A 21,289-nucleotide genomic window follows, 5' to 3' on the forward strand; every position below is an offset into this window, starting at 1 on the left:
CCTCGGGGAGATGCATAAAGGGATGCATAAATTCCTCACCCCAACTCCAGCCCCAGGACAGAGTCCTGATGTTGGGGTAACAGAGGAACCCTAGCTTTTCAAGTGGTGCTCCCAGGTGATCTCCTAGCTGCTGTCATAGAAGGCAGCCTTGGGAGACCAGTCATACTGCTCCTGGTCCCTCTGGCTGCCTGTGGATGGAGGAGATCAGGGAGGCTTTCAAGGTATAAAAGGGCTCCAACAGAGGAGCCTAATGGTTATGTGCCCTTTCTCTATCCCAGAGCCAATCTTTGAGTTTAGCATTGCCACTCTACCCCCCACCACACAATGAAATCTTAAACACAAACTCAATATAAAACCATATCAGGACCTCCCTGGTGGTCCAGAGGTTAAGAATCCACCTGCCAATGCTGGGGACACAGGTTCAATCCCTGGTCCGGGAAGATCCCCCATGCCATGGGGCAACTAAGCCCATGAGCTACAACTACTGAGCCCACGGGCTGCAACTACTGAAGGCTGAGAGCCTAGAGCTCTGTATGAGAAGCCACTAGCATGAGAAGTCTGTGCATGGCAACTAGAGAAAACCCCTGCACAGCAACAAAACCCAGCACAGTCAATAATAATAATAATAATGATAATATAAAACCAGATCAATCCAAAACCACAGAGGTGAAGGCCCAGAAGCCCTACCACCTGCTCTCTCCCTGGGCCCACACTCCACGTCCTTGAGTATATGTGCGCATGCTAAGTCGCTCAATTGTGTCCGACTTTTTGTGAGCCCATGGACTGTAGCCCCCAGGCTCCTCTGTCCATGAGATTCTCCAGGCAAGAATGCTGGAGTGGGCTGCCATGCCCTTCTCCAGGGGATCTTCCCAGCCCAGGGATCAAACCCGTGTCTCCTGTGTCTCCTGCATTATCGGCGGATTCTTTATCACTGAGCCACTAGGGAAGCCCCTCCACATCCTTACTATGTGTCTACACTTGAGGCTCTGGGAAGAATCTGAAAACCACTGCTCTGGGGCAGAAAGAACTGCAGGTACCAGACTGAGATGGGAGCTGCCTGCTGTGTGAATGACTGAGCACAGGGACATGGTGCAGGGACTGATTTACCCACAGGAACCAGCAGGAAGGACGGCGTTGGTGGTGGTGCTGGGCAAAGAGCACCAGACTGCTACCCAAGAGGCCCAGAGTCTGAGCTGGACTCCACCCCTTACTCATCCTATTATCTTAAGCATTTCACAGAACCTTCCTGGGCCTCAGTTTACTTATTTGTAAACTGGGATAATAATATTGACTCTAGAGGGTCACTGTAGGCATGATATCTAACACAGCAGATCTCAGTAAATATTCAGTTCAGTTCAGTCGCTCAGTCGTGTCCAGCTCTTTGTGACCCCACGGACTGCAGCACGCCAGGCTTCCCTGTCCATCACCAACTCCCAGAGCTTGCTCAAACTCATGTCCATGTAGTTAGTGATGCCATCCAACCATCTCATCCTCTGTCATCCCCTTCTCCTGCCTTCAATCCACAGCCTTGTCTAACTAACTCAGTAAATATTGGCAAGACCCAAAGGAATTGATGACAGCTGGAGCCTCAAGTTAAACATCCCTCCCTTTGGGCTAATGTCAGACTCATCACAATACTGGCCACAAAGAAACTGTTAAGAGATGCTAGTCTGCTCCTCACCGAAAACCTGGTAAGAAAGGTGCCCAAGGTGCCCCTCCCACACAGCCTCCTTCCACAGCCCCAGGGCATTCAAGAGTTTGCCGCCCGGCCTTCTCTGTCCGTGCTCCCCCCCCCCCCCCCCCCCCCCCCCCCCCCCACAGGACCATCTAAAAAAAACGACTGAGCCTAAGGCTCAGCTCCTGATTGGCTGGGGCCTGTTAAGCCATCCCAGGGGACAGGCCAGCTTGAATGAGTTGAGCCTCCAGAGTTATAATCTGTTATCCAGCAATATTACTGAGGACAAGAAAATTAGTGTGTTAAGACTCAAGTGATTCAGAACACCAGCAGCTGCGGGCTGCCAGATTTGTCCAGAAACCCACACCTGTACCTATGGCTCAAGCATGTCAGCAGCTGCTCTGAGGGCCTCCAAGCCTCCTTCTAGGCCTGTGCTGGCATAGATGGGCTCTTCCCTCACGCATCCCCACTCATACACCACGTGCTGTTGGGAAGCCACTGGCTAAGCTCCCTGGCTAAGCTTCCCCTTCCCTAAGTGATAAGACAGTCACAAAGGGAAGGAGGAAAAGGGATGGTCCACCCCCAGCATCTGAGCACAAGAAGGTCTCTCCTTACAGCTCGTGTGGCATGAGGGGGTCAGGTCTTAAATCCTGATACCCTAGAGACAGTCAGATAACAGTCATCCCATTAACAGCCTAATTGGGCTTCCCAGATGGCACTAGTGGTGAAGAACCTGCTTGCCAATGCAGGAGACATAGAGACCTGGGTTCGATCCCTGGGTTGGGAAGATTAGCTTGAGGAGGGCATGGCAACCCACTCCAGCATTCTTGCCTGGAGAATCCCATGGACAGAGAAGCCTGGCGGGCTACGGTCCTTGGGGTCGCACAGAGTCGAATGTGACTGAGCGCACACACACCAGCCTGATTAGTGGTTAACAGCCTGGTGACAGACCAGGAACAGGGTAAGACCTCAGTGCTGGGAGAGAAGAGGATGATAAAAATAACACCTACAGGCTTTACTGTTCTGCTCGAGCTGGCCCAATCAGAACAGCTCAGGGTCTCCCACGCCTCGTGGTCCACTCTATGTCCTTTTTTAAAAAAGATCTTTTGATATGGAACATTTTTAAAGCCTTTATTCAATTTATTACAATACTGTTTCTGTTTTCAGTTTTGGTTCTTTGGCCAAAAGGCAAGTGGGATCTTAGCTTCCCAACCAGGGATGGAACCTGCAACCCCTGGATTGAAAGGTGAAATCTTAACCACTGGACCTCAAGGGCAGTCCCATCTTTATGTCTTTAGCTTGTTCTCCCAAGTTACTGTAACAAACTCAGTCCTTAAAAATTTGGCACCATGACCTATGATCACACAGTGAACTCAAGGCCAGGGCCCTTCACAGTTTAAAGAAACTGGTAGCCCACTGGGGTGATGTGTACTCAGAGATGTGAGCGCTCAAAGGGCATCTGTGTCTGTGTTTACATCCCCTCTTCACTTGCTGGCCAGATAGTTATCTGGTCTTGCAAGTGTATCTGCAGTGATGGGGACTCACTCTCTCCTGAGATCACTTATTCCACTGAGGCCAGCTCTGTCTGTAACCCTGCCTCTCCAGCCTGCACTCTAGTACTCCTTTCTGGATCTACTTCTCAGAAAGCATGATTCATCTATACGACTTCCCTTTGGCTATTTCAAGGCCTCCTCTATGACTCCCATCTCTTGACGAGCTCAGAGATCCCACCCTTTCTTAGGAAGCACAGATGTGTGGGCTCCCCTGCTATCACCCTATCTCCCAAGTTTCACAGTCTTGCAGAACATGGGGTCTTGGACTGCTCAAATACTCACAACAGGAGTTGATCGGTACAGAGCATGAAGAATGTCACCCCCTTGTTCTGAAAGTCATCTTCTTTCAATGCTGCCGAGAGTCACAGAACCTTTTCTATCAACCATGTCACAATTAATCACACTGCACTGTTGTCAACTAAAGGCCTCCTCTCCTGGAAAAGCCTTTATAAACACTTCTACACCCAACTCTACTTGCTCTGGGGCCTCATATGGGGGCACTGACATGTATTCCAGTTAAATTTCCTATTAAGATGCCCAACTATTCTAGACTTCCTATGCCTCTTAGGACCTCAGTCTGAACTTTTAAGTACTAATTACTTCCCTCTGCTTCCTGTCATCCACAAATGGCACATCATCCAGGCTGTGGATGGGCATGGGGAGCAAGGCAGAGCCCTGCAGACTGAGATGAATACATCCTTCAGCCAGTTACTAAACCCTCTGCACCAAGCTCATGATCTCCATCTTAATCTCAAAGGTATCATGAAAGACCTCACCAACGCTTGCTAAAGTCCACATTCTACAAAAGATCTAAAATGTTCATCATTGAGGTAATTGCCAAATAAAAGCAATTTATCCCTTAAAAGGAATCCCATGCAACAGTTTAAAAATACAGTAAATCTATTTATTCCAAAATATACGTTTTTATCTTAAAAACATGCACAACATTCTACTGTCTCTAGGCTAAAACTCCTCTATAGGTACAGAACTGTACCTATATCCCAGAAACCTGTATTCCATGTAAACACATAGAAAAAGTCCGAGATGACATATATCAAACTGATGCTACCTGAGGAAACTCGGATTGGGATGGTCATCTAGGAGACCTTTATCTAAATTTCAATTTTTATGAGAATGCATTTACTTATTACATGATTATAATTTTAAATAGTCAAGACATATACATCTAGGGTGTTCCATGATATTACCAGTTTACTACTGATTTCCAAAGAGAGACCAAGACTAGTTAGAAACAACTTGTGTTTAGTAAACACTCATCCTGCCTGGATGCTGATAAATCATCTCTTTAACAATTTGTTCGAGAATCTTCCTTCCTTGGCCTTTAGAAAATCTTGCTCTCCGCAACTGCTCAAACATCAACCAAGGTTCAGATGATGCAGGTCAGTAATTTCTCTGCACTGAAATATGATTCAAAATGTGTCAGACCCAGAAACCTGTTAGGGAGCTGGATCAAAGTGAGCAGTTGAGTACAAAAAGAGGCTACTTTGGGCCAGTGGGAAAGAACCAGAGCCAGGCTGCTCCTGAGGGGCTGGGGTGTATGTGGGGTGGGGGGGTACATTCCAAGGTGTGTTTCAGGTTTACAAAGAACATGTACCAGAAGCAAAACAGTCTAGTGACCCTCCAGAGACATCTGGACAGAAGAAGCCCCCAGAGAAGCAGATATATTTTGCAACACAAAAAAAGTACCCACACCCTCAAAACCGTGCTGGGGACAGAGCACGTGGGCATGTGGTATGTGCTATGCCCAGAGACACAGATGAGCGCTCATATGCAGGGTCCAGACATCTCTGAGCTGAGCCATCTCAGTCATGTCTGCTGCTGATACTCAAGGTCCTGTATCCCTCTGTGCCTCTAGGAAGCAGCCGGGGCTGCAGTTAAGTAGCTGAGTGCTGCCAAAGGAACAGACAGGCTTACCAATCACTTCAATTATTCAGGAAACAAGATGGCTTCACAGGTGGTTCAGTGGTAAAGAATCCATCTGCCAAGGTGGGGTTCTATCCCTGGGTAGGGAAGATCCTATAGAGGAGGAAATGGCAACCCTCTCCAGTATTCTTGCCTGAGAAATCCCATGGACAGAGGAGTCTGGTGAGCTACAGTCCATGGGGTCAGAAACAGTCCAATGCAACTGAGCGACTGAGCACGTGTGCACGCCAAAAGGACGGACAAGCTTATCAATCACTTCAATTATTCAGGAAACAGGGTAGGGCTTTTGGTCTGGCTAAAATCACCACAAACGTCTCACGTCCTTGACAATGAGTGTTGCCAAGCTAGAAGAGCCCAGTGTACCGTGGTGCCCTACGGGAGGCGAGCACACGTGATAGAATGACCGCTGGGTCTGGCAACTGTCCCAAAGTCACCACATCATCAGTGAAGCACTCACGTGTTTGGCTACATGTGCCCTGAGTTTTACTGAACCCCTGACCCCTGCTTTTAGATGATCAGAATTTTTCAGGAGCTGAACCTTTACCCTGAGCCCTCACAAATAAGCTAAAAGGAGAGAGTGCTCCCTGTGGCTTGCACAAAGGACATGGCTTTGGTCTGCTTCCATGATCAATGCATCCTACTGGGCCATGTCCCCTCTCATAGGGGGCCAGAAAAAGGTACCTCTCCTTCCTGGTGCTAAAGCTTAGCGGAGATGTCTGGCTGACGTCAGTCGATACAGTAAGTAGAGAATATGATAAGCAGAGAAGATGCAGATTGTGGTACAAAGGGATGCCCAACTGGTCCTTGTTCACCATCCATTTGCTATGAGCCCTTAGCAAAAACTTACAAAATTCAGAGGTTGATATAAAATTAAGGGTTAATCTATAAGGTCTCTTCTAATGCAAAGTGAGAAGGACATACAGAAAGGAAGGAGCAAGGGAAAAAAGAGAAGATTCCATACAGCTTTATGTAAATGTTTCTAGACCTGAAATAATCTGATTTTCAAAACCATCTTCCTTAATGTTTCCTGGCTGTAGTTTGAACCCACAATCCCTCTGTCCACAGCCACAGTAAACACGGAGGTGCCCAACGGCCCATCCAGCTGCCACACCTCTCTCGCCCACTTGGGCACCAGTGGGTCTCCTCTCCTTTGGCACGGTCTTCTGGATGGGTCCCGGGGTGGGGGCTGGGGAGCGGCACTGCTTCTGATGACAGCTCTCCCTCAACCAGAAGAACTACTGAGCTGCAAGCACAGGATAAGACAGAGCCTCTGTGGGCGGTGGGGTCAGGGAAGATTCCTGAGCAATGGGTGGGTTTTCCCAGCCACTGTGGGCTCTACGATCTTTTCACAGTGTATGAAAGCGGAAGTGTGAGTTGCTCGGTCATGTCCAACTCTTTGTGACCCCCTGGACTGTAGCCTGCCAGGCTCCTCTGTCCATGGGATTTTCCAGGCAAGAATACTGGAGTGGGTTGCCATTCCCTTCTCCAGGGGATTTTCCTGCCCCAGGGATTGAACCCGGGTCTCTGGCACTGCAGGCAGATTCTTTACCATCTGAGCCACCAGGGAAGTCCCTCACAGTGTATAGGCAAGCACTTTTCAACCTCTTCTGGACTACGGAGGGGAGCTAAAAGATGGACAGCAGTGGCTCTGCTGCAAGGTTACAAGTTTGCTCCTGTTTTCTGAATTATCACAGGAGACAGAAGCAGCAAAACAAGAAGGCCCTCACAGAAGGGGAGGAAAGGACAGGCAGGATAAGACTCCACTCTGCTTCACCTCAGGGCAATTACTCATCCCAGAGCTGGAGGATCTCCACCAAGTATTCCCAGATGCTGAGTTCAAGGGTCTAGGTCAGTGGGCCCATGTCCCCTCCCTCCCTGGCTTTACCACCCATTTACTCAGGGGCTCAAAAGAGGGCATCAGATTTTCCTAGGACAAAGCTTCAGCTTCTCTCAAGCAAAGCGGCCTCTTCCAAAATTGCCACAGGAAGCCCCACATCAAAGAGGCCTGGCGACCTCTTACCTTCATCCCAAAGGACTGCATCCGGGTGGCCACTTCTCTCCCAATTCTGCCCAGGCCAAGAATTCCTAGGACCTTTCCATTCAGCTCGGTTCCCATGAACTGCAAACAGGCAAAGAAGCTGAAGTCAGCGCCTGCAGTAGACTGTGGACACCGAGCCAGGCAGGGTGAGGCAAGGCCAGCCGCTTACCTTCTTCCGGTCCCACTTGCCATTCTTCATAGATGCCGCCGCCTGAGGAATCTGCCTGCAAGGACAGACACATTCAGCAGGCCCACGCAGACCCCACTAGCCCAGGAAGGAGGCGCAGTGTGAAGGCTGCACGGCCACTACATCTGCCGGGCATCCCCTGATGAAGACAAGCTCAAGCTAGGTCTGGGGGCTCAGGTTCAGAAATACCGAGGACGGACAAAGGGCTATAGCAGGAGGATCCCTTGACAAGACCTGACTTGGAGCCCTGGGATTGTCTCCAGCCAAATGTCGGGGAGGAGGTTCTGAGTCTATCTCAGCTGCTTGAATACTGCCCTCAGTGACTCCAGGCATATAAAAAGCAAAAGCTAATCCTCCAGCATTTGTAGAGATAATGAAATGGGTGTATTGGGGGGTTTTAACACCACCAAATGTTCCAGAAGCACAAAGATTTCCATTTTCTTATTTCATTCAGAGCTACAAGCTATGACATCTTCCACTATATCAGGGGATAGCTGAATACTTATTATCCCTTGAGAGTTCAACTCCACTGGGGTGAGCAGGTGCTGTAGTCTGGACACTTCCAACAACCATAGGACCTCCTGTCTCGCACCACACACACACACACACACACACACACCCCAGACACACACTCCACAGCCTATCCCCTCCTATCAGCCAGCATGGAGGTCTGATTCTCCATGTGTTTTCCAGAGGGGACAAAGGAAATTAGGGCGATGTGAGAAATCAGAGGCAAGATATGTTATGTGGATCATGGTCCTCCAGGCTCTTCCAGAAGTGAGAAAGGAGGAGATAAGAAGCAATGTTTAAATATCAGCTCATTTGATGCTCACAGTAACTGCATGGCTGGGGTTGGGGGGAGAGTTGGGGGGAGATTGCAGGCACTGGGGGTTAAACACCTTGCCCAGCATCACTCAGCCAGAAGTAGCAGAATGAATTCAAACCCAAGGAAGGCATCCCCACCAGTCAGCCTCCTAAGTACTTCAATGCAGGCTTTCCTGCTGGCCGTAAAATTCAGCGGTGTGTGCTTGTCTGCATATGCGAGAGAGAAAACAGAGATTCCAAGATAACCGTTCCTGTATTTCCACTTCCCTGAGTTCCGATTCAAAGCTTTTTTTCCTGTCTACACGTTACCAGGCACAGACTTTCATCTGAGGATGAGGCTGACGGAGAACCCGCCTTGCTGTCACAGCCCCATGAACTCATGGGCAAACTCAACAGAGCTCACGGAAGCAGCCCCATCTCACTGCTCTGGCCCATCAGGCCTCACTGCAAGAAGGACAAAGTCCTCACTTCACTGAGGACAATGACTCGCCTCGAGGAAGCAAAGCCAGACTGATCAAACCTGCCCGAGTGAGACAGAGCCCCCATCGGCCTCCTCTGTCCTCTCACCTCCCGATCTCTGCCCACCTGGCTGCACGGTGCCATCTGAGGTATGCGTGCGGCACCATCGGGTGCAGGAAACGCCCACACCCGCCCTCTGGGTGCTGCACCCAGCTGGCCACGGTGTCTTCCCAGGTTTTAACACCGTGGGGTCCTCAGCAGGCCAGTGTGAGGAGGGCCACAAGTGGGCAGAAGACCTCCCGAGAATTCAATGGAGGCCGACCTGACTTAGGAAGGAAAACAGGTGAACAGTGAAGTCTACCTTTGTTGCATTCTCCTGTCTTTCCATGTCCGTGTTCTTCTCCAGTTCCTCAGGACCGGGCATCTAGTTAAAGTTCCCCAGCGCAAGGCCCATCCCGGCCTGCTCTCCACCCACACTGCCCAGCGCTCTCAGCTTCACTGTCCACCGACCCCCCACCCCTTCTGCTGCTGCCTGGCTGGGAAAGCATACTGATTAAACCAGCGCACAGTGAGTTATGAGACTGGTGATGACTGAGGTCATGATGAGTGGTTGGGAACCTAAGTCATACCGCTTTGCCAACTCCTTTAAGTAAAGCTGGTTGTGGAATAGGAGGAAAACTATTCCTGACTCCCAAGGGAACATCACCTCCAAAAAAAAATTGTGAGAGAAATAGAAAGCTGCACTGGGATCCTTCTCTCATCCCTCAAAAACACACACAAACACACACCACTGAATTTAATAGCACACGTGACACCAGGGCATCAGGCCTCAGTACGTCTCTAGATGTTCTGGGAGATCCAAACAGCCAGCGCAGGGTCCCTTCCGGACCGGGTCCCTTCTGCTGGGCAATTCTCCCTATTCCTTCCTTTTTCCAACCTCTTCTCTTCTTCACTGACAGGCGAGTATCAGTGAAGACCTACGATCTCAGGTAGAAATCTTGGGGAAGAGTTAGAGCAAAGGTGAATGCCCTCAGACCCTCTCCCAGGTCTTGAGGAGGGGAAAGAATCATTTCTCAGGCCCAGAAGGTTTCAGGCCCCCTGAGTAGAGAAGTAAGGGGTCCTGGCTGCCTGGGTTCCCTGTTTAAGGATCCATGGACCTGCGAAGGGACCCAGAGCATCTTTCTGCCCATCCACTGGCCCCCTGTTCTTCCCAGTGACCTACCACCTGTTCAACAGCGGGAGCTCAGTCACTTTACCACCCAACACAGTAAGACTCGTGTACAGTCATTGGTCCTAGGCTGTCCCCTCTCTTTAAGAGATTTGACCCTTTGAGATCTCTTGGGTTAAGAACCCACAGGTCATGGTCCCAGGGATCCCCGGGAAGCTTTCTATTCCATTCCCTTCATATAGATCTGCAAGGACAGTGACAGAGACAAGCCCCAGGAGAATCGGCCTGGCTGGGGAATCTTAGAGAGAGCTTTTTGGATGAATTAACACTCGAGCTTAACCTTGAAGAACAGTTTTAAGGATTAAAGAAAGAAATGGCAGGGACAGATACCCAGGCAGCAGAAACAGCATTTGTGAGGCTTCAGGATCAGAGAAGGCTTCGTGTGTGTGTGGACACCTACCACTGTGACTGGCACAGGGGATGTGTGTGGAGAGTGGAAGTGAGTAAGGAGAAAGAGAAGATCACCCACGTATTTATTTTCTCAATGGGCCTGCTCCCAGGTAATGAACGTGAGAACCAGGATGATGAGTGATCAGCCGAGGACTGACAGCCTTGAAGGTTTTTAGCAGCCTGCACATCACCAGGCTGAAGTGTTCCTAAGTTTCTCTGGGTCAGTTTGCTTAGGGAGTCGTAACAACTGACAGACCACAGAGAGTAGTAACTCTCCTCAGAAGTTAGGGACTCACTTACCTGGCGAGACACATGATCATTCCACAGGTGAGCTCCGCAGCACTGAGGCTGTTTCCATTGGGGGTACTATGCATGGAAAAGAGGGGGGTCATCTGTCAGCCAGACCAGGATTCCCACTCCTGTCCCTGTGGAAAGCCTCCAGTGTACCCCGAGCTTGCTCTCCTGCTCCATGAGTTTACCAGTTCTTTATTTCTCTTGTTTAGCTTTACGGGTTATTTCTTTACATTTTAAAAATTTGAAGTATAGCTGATACACAATATAAGTTAAACGTGTACAATATAGTGATTTACAATTTTTAAAGGTTACACTCCGTTTATACCTATTATAAAATACTGTCGCTACTCTCCATGTTGTACAATATATCCTTGTAGATTATTTTATACCTAATAGTTTGTACATCTTAACTCCATACCCCTATGTTACCCCTCCCTCCCACTGGTAACCACTAGATTATTCTCTGTATCAATGAGTCTGTTTCTTTTCTGTTATATTCACTAGTTTGGTATATGTTTTAGATTCCTTACATGGTGACATCACACAATATTTGTCTTTCTCTTTCTGATTTATTTCCTAATGCCCTCCAAAATCATCCAGGCTGCTACCAATGGCAAAATTTCATTCTTTTTATGGCTAATATTCTATTATATGGGCTTCCCAGAAAGGCTCAGTGGTAGAGAATCCACCTGCCAATGCAGAAGACATGGGTTCAATCCCTGGGTTGGGAAGATCCCCTGGAGTAAGAAGTGGCAACCCATTCCTGTATGCTTGCCTAGAGAATCCCATGGACACAGGAGCCTGGTGGGCTATAGTCCATGGGGTCACAAAGAGTCAGAAACGACTTAAGAGACTAAGCAACAGCATTACATTGTGTTTGTGTGTGTGTGCATATATATACATATCTCACATCTTTATCCATTCATCTGTCCACGGACACTTAGGTTGCTTCTGCATCTTGACAACCGAAATAATGCTGCTATGAGCACTGGGGTACATGTATCTTTTCAAATTAGCGTGTTTTTTTTTCCCCCAATATACCTAGGAGTGAGATTGCTGGGTGATGTGGTAGGCCTATGTTTAGTTTTTGAGGAAGATCCTTATTGTTCTCCACTGTGGCTGCACCAACTTACATCCCCACCAACAGTGTCTAAGTGCTCCCTTCTTTCTACATTCTCTCCAACATTTTGAGCGTACTTGTTCTTAATGCAAACCCCCAACCCCATGCCACCAGCCCAGAGTTCTGTGAGGTACTCCTGCCCGAAAACCCAAAGTTGGAAGAAAACCATTTCGCCCCGGCTTTATGTTTTCCTGCAGAGGGACCCCCGTTCGAGAAACACACCTGGCCTCTCTCTACCCAGACTTACTTCTCCTGAGGCAGAGACGCATCTCATTAGATGGGGAGAAACGTGTGTGGCTCAGCCCTTATCTGACTCCTCTTATTTCAGGATCCACCTGCCTACAAAAAGCATAAATCTCTGCTGCTCCATGCCATCAAGCTTTTATTTTATTGGAGTACAGTTGATTTACACTGTGGTGTTAGCGTCACACATCTGTACCTGTGACAGAGGCAGAGGGTGGCCCTTTGACCACAGACTTTTATCAAGTTGCCCAACCTGGCTTTTATTAGGAACAAAGCTAATATTTTTATCTCCTCCTGTTGGGCTTCTCCTATTTCTCCACAAGTTTTGCACTGAGAAATCTTCCTCAAATGATAAATCAAAGGGCAATGTTGATTCTACCCATCTTGCAGAAAGGAAGACAGAGATAAAATCCATGAAACTATTTTTCTTTTCTTGAAGGATTTTCCTTACTGTTTTTAGAATATTAACACACGTTTACCCTTTATGCCCTCTACTGGTCTTTTCTTCTCTGGAAATGAAGGTTATAAAAAGAAAAAAGGTCAAGAGACTCTATTTTTAAAAAACGAAAAAGTCAAGATAAAAGGATTCTTAGAATCTGTCTTTCTAAGAACACCTGGCTTCCTGTCACCTGCAGCTAATACACAGGATATGGGAGGGGGTGCTGGGGCCAGGGGGCTGGTGCTTCTGGATCCAGGGCAAGACTGAAGGATGGGTTGCATGTGTGTTCTCGGTCACTCAGTCCTGTCCAACTCTTTGTGATCCCATAGACTGTAGCCCTCCAGGTTCCTCTGTCCATTGGATTTTCCAGGCAAGAATATTGGAGTGGGTTGCCATTTCCTCCTCCTGGGGATCTTCCTAACCCAGGGATGGAAGCCACGTCTCCTGCATTGGCAGGTGGATTCTTTACCAGTGAGTCACTTGGGAAGCCCGGAGCATGCTACCGGTTAACATCGCTTCTGTTGGATACTGACCTCAGGCTGATAACCAGGTCAGTTAACCCCTACCCTACAGAGGGAAGTGGAGAGGAGGGAGGGGAAGGTCTTGACGATGATGAGGCTCCCGAAGGAAGAGCAAAAATGGAGGATGGCAGGGATAACCCTGCCACTCTATCTTATGTTAGAGTGGTGCCAGAAATAAGGGTTGCCTAGCACTGGCATGCTGCCATGACCTTTGCCATGAGTTTCTGCAAAAAAACATTTCTGAGGAGGACCCCTTCTTTCTTGGCCCTGGAGTCTGAATGAGAAACTGGGGTCCCTTTCCAGAAGAGCACGGGGAAGAGAGGAAGAGAAAAAGTGGGCAAGTCTGTCTACTAGCAAAGGCTGTGCTGCAGCATAAGAACCACCATCAAGTGGAGCCCGGCAGAACCGGGCTCCATACGGAACCACAGAGGGGGAGGGGCAGGCTGCAGCAGAGACTGAGGGAAATCCACGAAGGGTCTTCTGATCCCTCAGCCAGGCTGCAGGCGTGCAAGCATCTGTGGGGTGAGTTTGTGAAGCATTTTGAGATTAACAAGACAGCTTCCATGTCAGAAACCTGGGGAACCACTAAACCGTGAGCTCCGACCTGCCCCCACCCCATCTGTTCTCAGCCTGGAGCAGGCAGCCTCTCGGACCCCCTTCTGACTCTACAGGCATCTCCTCCCTCCATGCAGTCAGTCTCCACACTCACTCCCACCACCTCCATGACTTACTTCATGACCAGGATGCCCTTTCTGGTCGCGGCCTCCAGATCCACGTTGTCCACGCCCGTGCCAGCCCTGCCCACCACCTGCAGCTTCTCTGCCGCATTGATGATGTCAGAGGTCACCTTGGTGGCCGAGCGGACAATAAGGCCTTCACAGTCCTAAGGCAGAAAAAGAAACACCTGGATCCACAGAGTTGGTCTCTGTACAGCCTCTCTGACCAAGGTGGGAGTCCCTGCAGGCTGGCTGATGCTGGCCAGGAAAGGCATGTGTATGTGCACACACCTCTGAAAGCCTTCACCAACAGTCAGGCTTGGGTTCAAATCCAAGCTCCAGCCCTGACAAGCTAAGACTCTGAGCTTCAGCCTCCTCAAGTGTGTGAGGAGGAAACGATAGGTACAACCCCTGGCACGATATCTGGCCCTGCTCAAGGGACATCACTTCCTTCATCAGACATGGAGCTACTGAAGGGGTGAGGTGGGATCAGATTCCACTTTGTGAGCCCCTATGCCTGGTACACAGAAGGCACTCAATAAATGTTGGTTGGCTGAATGACTAAGTGAAGTTAATAAAAGGCAAAGTATTAAAAGAAAAACATTTCCTAAAATAGAAACCACAGTAGAGAGAAGGGGAGAAAACAATTAAGCTGGTTCACAGTTGCTCAGAAAACCAGGCACTATTAGACTAAAACTAAACCTATGTGAGAAATCAGACTTTCTGGATTCATCACAGCCATTTTACCTGGGCTAAGCCAGACCTGGGGATAATCGTCCTTAGGCTTGTCCAGCATCTGATGGTATCTTCTGCAGAATAAGGATGCTGTGCCAAATACTCAACAAGAAGGCCCAGGAAATGGAGCTGGAGAGCGATTGTACACTCTGCCCAACGCTGGCTGTCCCAGGTTTGATGGATGAGCAAGCTGCAAGGGCGTCTGCATAAGCAGCAAGCTGGGAACCAGGAGCCTGGGGCTCTAGGCCCCGTGCTGCCAATGACACACTGGGTCACTGTGCCAAGTTATGTCACCACCACCCCTGGTCTCCTCCAGTAACACAAGAGCATTGGAATAGACATTGGATCTGAAGCCTGTAACTCGCCCTGCATTTTCCCAGTGGGGCACCCAGCTGGATCTCCTGAGAACCTTCTCTCTTCCCTTCCCACCACGTGGATTCCAAAGACAAAGAGGGGCTATTGGCATCTGGCTTCCAGGGTAAGGGCCCACTCTGTGTTTCCTGTGCACAAGTCCAGAGCCTAGGAACAAGTCTGGACAAGTTAAATGCAGGGAGAACAGAGGGTTCTTTTCCCTCCACGGAGGGGAGAGAAGAAAAGATGCTTACTCTGCAGTCTACTTAGATCTGGAGGGCTTCTCAACACTGGGATGATTCTTTAAAGCTGAAAAACTACTTCTCTGGAGGTGTGAATGTTTCATGCATGCTCACTGGCTGGAGCTCTGCCAGACCAGAGAGAGCTGCATTGAGGACCCTTCATCAGCACTTCACACCCTTTCCTGTCTGTGGTTCTGAAATAGAATGCTCCTTGAATACTCTCTCCAAAGCTGCCAGCCCTTCCCCAAACCCTGGGAATCTTCTCACAGGGCAGTCTAGCTGCAGAAGGGCATACAGACTCCCCAGGAGTGCACCCCATCACTGCAGACTCCAAGGACAAACATGGAAACACCAGTTTTTAACAAGCAGAGCCTCTCTCTGTGGAAGGATCTCCCTTATGGAGATTTATCCTACAGTCTCTCTCTGTTTCCCTCAAGGGTGTGTCCCAGCTTGCTCTGAAGCCACTAAGTCTAACGAGCCTCCAGTCAGACCAGCTGAGATGTACAGGCAGAGCTCGCCCATCCCAAGTGAGAATCTGCCTTTGCAGACTTTCATTCAGCAGACACTGGTCCCACATGATCTGGACACCCCTGTGGCCAGAGTTCACAAACTTGCAAGGCCTCTTACACCCTCAGCTACCTCTGTTCCTGTTCATTCAAACAGCATCAGTTAATTCATTCAAGGGAATTCCCTGGGGGTCCAGCGGTTAGGACTCTGTACTTCCACTGCCAAGAGCCCAGGTTCAATACCTGGTCAAGGAACTAAGATCCCACAAGCCACACGTGGTGAGCAACCCCCCCCACCAAAAAAGAGTTAGGATTCAGTCAATCTGCACACATTTACTGAGAGAGAGCCTGCACTCCCAGGCACCGTCCCCGTCTCAGGACCCTGCCATCCCTCTGAGATGTGGCTCCCTGCTCTCCCCACCTCTCCTCTACTTCTGAAAACTGCAGCCCACATCCTCTCAGAAGTTTGCTGTGGTTATAATTTTCTTCTGCAGCATCCCAAGGTCCTCTCTGGCACTCCTGCGACGGGAGTCTCAACACCACACCCACTCTGCCGCCTGCTGTTCTCTGCTGTGTGGGCTGTATCCGTGTATGACAGCTGGCTGGAACAGGCATTCGCTGCACTTGGTTTGCCTTCCTACTCCCAGCCCCTCAGTGGCCTCAGAGTTGGAAAACAGCAGGACCCTGTTCTGCTGGATTTATGGCTGTTTCAGACAAACTATGCCAACTCAGCAGTGGAAACACATTCATGCTCCTCAAGTTCACACATGCTTCCTTTCCCAAGGAGGACAGGCTTCGCCTTGGAGGTGATTTCAGCATTGCTCCTGCCTCACAACTGAATGACCAAACACACAAGCATGTGCTGACTTACGTAAGAGGGGACGCCAAAGAAAGTCTCCAGGTTATGTTCCCCTGGCTACAGAGAATGCAGGTAGGTACTGTTTGGCACGATATATGTGATCCTCATTAAGTAGATGGCTATGTAACCTTTGCAAACCAAATCCTAGTGTAGAGGCTGGAAACGTGCTATTTAAAAAGAGCCTTTGAAAACATGGACTCTTGCCTGGAAATTTATTCCCTTCTTTTGCTTTCTTAAAACTCAGAGATAAAGATACTACTAAGGTGCCTCAGAAAGTTAAATGCAGTACCAGCCTGCATTTAGTGGATTCTGACCAGCAATGTTATTTAATGAAATAGAAGAAAATATCAGAACACAGCACATACTGTATAGGTGTTCTTTCATGAAACTTGAGTGTATGCGTGTACACGTATGTGTGTGTATACTGAATTACGGTGTAAAGTGAATTTCCTATTGTGGGTCATGGTCAAAGTCTAAAACCACTGATAGGTGGTAAGACTTAATGTTTATTACGAGATTTGTATAAGATGATAGAAGAGGGGTACACAGTCTAAGTAAGAGTTTTGTTGAGTTCCAACAAGAAGTTTTATTATTTCAAGCCAGTGTTTTCCAAACTTTCGTCTAAGACCCACGGTAACAAACACATTTAGCCTTACTATCTGTATTGCTGTCTGATATTTACTTTTTTTTTCTTTGTAATGCTAATCACGACCCATTAAACAGACTTCAATGCCCACTAACGAGCTGTGACTTGCTTCAAGTCTGAAAAGCATGGTTCTGGAGAATGACTGTACTTCCTGACCACGGAGCGAGAGAGAACAAACCGTCCCTGCCCAGAATACCAAGGAGTGTGAAGGGAGGCCAGGCATGGTTCTGGCAAACTGCTCCAGTTTCTTTCGGTATGTAAAAGGTTTAAACAGGGGAGGCCAGGGGCCGCTAACCCAGATACCTCTCCACTCAGAATAACAAGAGGTAGCCTGGATAGGACCCACTCCAGTGTTTTTGCCTGGAGAATCCCAGGGACGAGGGAGCCTGGTGGGCTGCCGTCTATGGGGTCACACAGAGTCAAACACGACTGACTGAAGCGACTTAGCAGGAGCAGCAGCTTGGATAGGAGTCCTTTCATTGGCCCAAGGAGACTAACCTGGATTCCAAACAGTGTTTTTCTACAAAGACAGACATGAAAACGGGGCATGCCCAAATCCCTCAACAATGTAGCCAACAAACACCTCTCTTCCTGCCAGGAGTTTGCAGTGCCTTTAAAACATCCTCTGTGTCCCAGCCCCCAATTCCCAGTCAACCTCCCAACATCCTGGAACCCTGCAGCTAGTGACCAAGGGCTCCCATTCTTGTCAGTTCCACTCACTCACCACTCCCTCATCCCACCCTACCGGGGTACAGGATTTTCATTTCCACAAGAAGTCCCATCCACACTTCCCAGCCGGGTGGTCTGGTGGAGGTGAGAATCTAGAGACCACTACACTGCCTTCTGGCCACTGCCCAGAGCCAAAGCCACTGCTGCCATCTGCACAAAGGAGGAGGTGACGAGCGAAGTGCCCGTCTCCCACTCACTCCGAGGGTGCTCCAAGGACCAGCTCTTGAGTCCTCGGCCCCCACCAAGTCACAGCTGATCACCCTCTCCTCCCCACTTGAGCGGCAGTGGAGCAGGCAGAGGCTTAAGCTTCTGATGGTCTCATTTAGCACTCAAGTACTGTGTTATCTGGTCATTAGCTTCACAGTCTATTAACCAGGCTCCCTAACCAGCTGACAACCTTCTGGAAGATAGGAACCAGTCAAACTTCTCTGAGTACAGGACAGGGGCTGTATACAGTACCATGGGGCCGGAGCCAACAAGGGTTCCAAGGAGAAACCCAGGAGGAGAAAGGCAGTTAGGAAGACCGTGTGATTGCCTCACCGCGAGAGCAACAGCTGCCACCTCTGTGGTTTGATTTAAGGGACTCTCGGAGGAGGGAAGGATGGGGGGTGGATCCGCGCTGAGTCTGGCTGAGGTTGGTAGGAGGCTACAATGCCAGGTGTGGGAGTTGGGGGGCAAGGGAGGATACTTCCGGACGGGTGGGGTGGAGACACCTGGGCGCTGGGTGCAGTGCAGAAGTAAGAAGTGCGGTAACGGAAGTAAAGAGTTCCCAAAATAAATGTTATAAGCCTAGACGAGGCTACCAAATCTCGCAGAGATTTTACAAACAAGGTAAAGAAAAATCCGAAGTAGACGGCACTAATTATATAACACGACAAGCGGTGATACGCTCCTGAGAAAGATTTGCTAAGAAATACACGTTTCCTGGGAGCATTTGGGATCGGATTCTCCACGGATCTGGCCATACCTTGCCGCGTCGAGGCCAAAGGTGAGGCCATCCGCCGAAACCGCTGGCGGAGACTAAGCCTGGACCGCCCTAGCCGCGGTCACGGCCGCGCGGCCGGCGCGGGATCTCTGGCGCCCCCCCCATCACCCGCCCCTCCTTCCTCCGAGCGCTCCCAAGCGGCCGAGGGGCGGTGAAAACTCTCCGTAGTCTTGCATCAGACTAAAGGCGGTATGGCGTTTGCTGCCCTAGTCCCGCCGCTTTCCCTGCGGCTTCTGGGGGAGCTTGCTGGAGCAGCCACGCGACCGGCTGGACTCCGCCAGCGTCCCCCAGGGAAGGCAGGACTTGGCTGGGCGAGCCAGGGCTGGGCCGGCCAGGGAAGGCTCGCGGATCCCTGAGTTCCAAGAAGGGAAGCCACTTTGGCGCCCCTCCCCCCGGCACGCCAGCGCGAGGCGGGAGAGACGGCCCTGGGGAGCCGCGCTGGCATCCCGCGGGCAGCCGGCACTTCGCAGTGTTGGCGGGAAACGTTCCAACGTGGAACACGCCATTGCAAACTGAACGGAAAGTTTGCATCCTGCAGCTTGCAGACGTTGGTTCCTGCCTCCTTCTCCCTCCACCTTCCCCAGCCCCCAAACTTGGGAGACCCCCAAGACTGACACCAGGTAGGAGGTGAGGGTGGGGCGCCCTGGGCCGAGTGTGTCAACCACTGTCCACGGAGGATGCCACACAGCCCTCTCACGCTCGCCTAACCTGCAGCTCGGCTATCAGCTCCTCTTTGCTCAGGTTCTGCTTCTCCACCACCTGCAGCCCTCCATCTTGCAGGATCTTCCGGCAGCAAGGGTCCAGGCTATCACTGATAAGCACTTTCCGTAGATCTGCAAAGGCCATTGCTGGAGTCGGCCTTGGAATCTGCAGCTTTTCCTGGGCAGAAATACTTAAAGAGAAACGCGGCTGCTTCGGCTGGCGGGCTTCAGTAACTGGGCAGGATTCGCAATTGGACAGAAACTCTCCAACTCTCTGTGACTCCGCCCCCTCGTGGTGGTTCTGGGTCTTCAGATCTCCTCCCACTTTATTATCCTCTGGAGACAGTCTCTCAATCTCAGCCAAAGCATTTCTCTATACCTGGTGAGCAGACAGAAGCGTTTTTTGCTGAGTAGCTGATTCATATCTGAAATAAGTTGAGAAATATTCGCTCTCATCATGAGAGAAATATTTCCTCTTCACTTTCCTCTTAAGGACCTAACTCTTTAACAAGCATTTATTAACGCACCTACTATGTGCAAGGCAAGGTGCTGGATGCTGAAGGGGCTCGAATTTCAAAAAGACAGCCTCTTTCCTCTGGTTGGCTAACATCCCAGAGTACCAAAGACAGAGATGTGGAAAGTTAAATAATAAAAAGCAATAGGGAACTGTTTCTGAAACCTCACAAAACCATGATTAATTCCAAATGAATGATACAATGAAAATTATAAACTTGAAAAAGAACAAGGGACTGGTCCATTTGGACCAGCCAAAATATTTGTTCAAGTTCAATATCCTCCTCTTCCACTACTTCCTCTCTGATTACTTAAAAAAAGAAGAAAAAGAAGAAAATGAGATGTCAGTCTGGCCTAATTTATATATTGACCAAGGAGGCACTTCCCAGCCCTTATCTCCTTTATGTTTAAACCTTACAACAAACATGCTCTTCCATCCCCTATCTTATAGAATACTGGAAAATCTTATTTTGGATTTGTTAAGACCACCTAGGATCAGAAACAGAGTCAGGGACCCTCACAGATGAATTAGAATTCATTATAAAAAAATAAAAATAAAAAAGAATTCATTATATCCAGCCCACTTAACCTTTATGTTCTGTTGTCCTACACTATTCACAATCCTCGGGTGCAAGATCCTTATCCTATAGGACTATGCAGTGTCAATATTCTCGTGTAATGAAGCTTTGGACAGATAATTCCTAGGCACAAATCAGAAGTTAGACCAAATAGGAAAGAAGATAATTTGGCTATCCTGTTTGCTGGTTTGGATGTTTTCTTGCTCCCCCATCCCAGCACTCCTGAGTATTTCATTTCTCTTCCGCCCAGCAACCCTGGAGGCCCTGGGAGCTGACAGTGGACCTGGCCCCAGAGGCTAACAAAGCAACTTGGCAAGCACCCATTTTGGCTACCTCTTTAACTCAACTGTTTCCTGGACTCACCCTCTGCTTCCATTCAGTGTAGAATCTAAAGCCCACTGTATCTCAAGGGTAACCCCAACCCTTGACCCCAAGTCAAACTTCTCAGATGCTGTTGAACTCAAAACCAGAGGCCCTTCCACACCTGTCACCTGGGCATTATTTTCTTGCTTTAGTATTTATGAGCCACCTACTTTCACACTGGACACACAAAAGGTACTTCTAAGCCCATTAAGAAAGTAGTCAACAGATGTGTTCAGTTCCAGTTAGAAAGGAAGGTGTGTAATAATTTTTATCATAAACAAGTCAGAAACTTGCTCCTCTTTTAAATTTTCTGTAGCATTGTCTTCAAGTTATCTCATAGTACCTTGGACAACATATATGTGAACATTTCATGTCTCATTCTCCCCCCAGGATCAGAGACACAACTTTATGTCCCTCTAAACTAAGATCATGGCATCCGGTCCCATCAC

General features: G+C 49.2%; 1 protein-coding gene across 1 annotated transcript in view; it reads right to left on the reverse strand.

Moving 5' to 3' along the window:
• PHGDH (phosphoglycerate dehydrogenase) overlaps positions 1–19,635 on the reverse strand; it is a 31,245-nt gene extending 11,610 nt beyond the window's left edge. Inside the window, exons 1-5 of the mRNA XM_040230922.1 lie at positions 19,394–19,635; positions 13,648–13,799; positions 10,600–10,665; positions 7,380–7,434; positions 7,193–7,291 (exon numbers count right to left, since the gene is read on the reverse strand). Coding sequence (XP_040086856.1) covers positions 7,193–7,291; positions 7,380–7,434; positions 10,600–10,665; positions 13,648–13,799; positions 19,394–19,531 — 510 coding nt within the window. The 5' untranslated portion in view covers positions 19,532–19,635. The remainder of the gene's footprint in view (positions 1–7,192; positions 7,292–7,379; positions 7,435–10,599; positions 10,666–13,647; positions 13,800–19,393) is intronic.
• Between the last annotated feature and the right edge of the window lie 1,654 nt (positions 19,636–21,289).

This window comes from Oryx dammah, unplaced genomic scaffold (genome assembly GCF_014754425.2).
Source record: "Oryx dammah isolate SB20612 unplaced genomic scaffold, SCBI_Odam_1.1 HiC_scaffold_28, whole genome shotgun sequence".
Taxonomy (NCBI): domain Eukaryota; kingdom Metazoa; phylum Chordata; class Mammalia; order Artiodactyla; family Bovidae; genus Oryx; species Oryx dammah.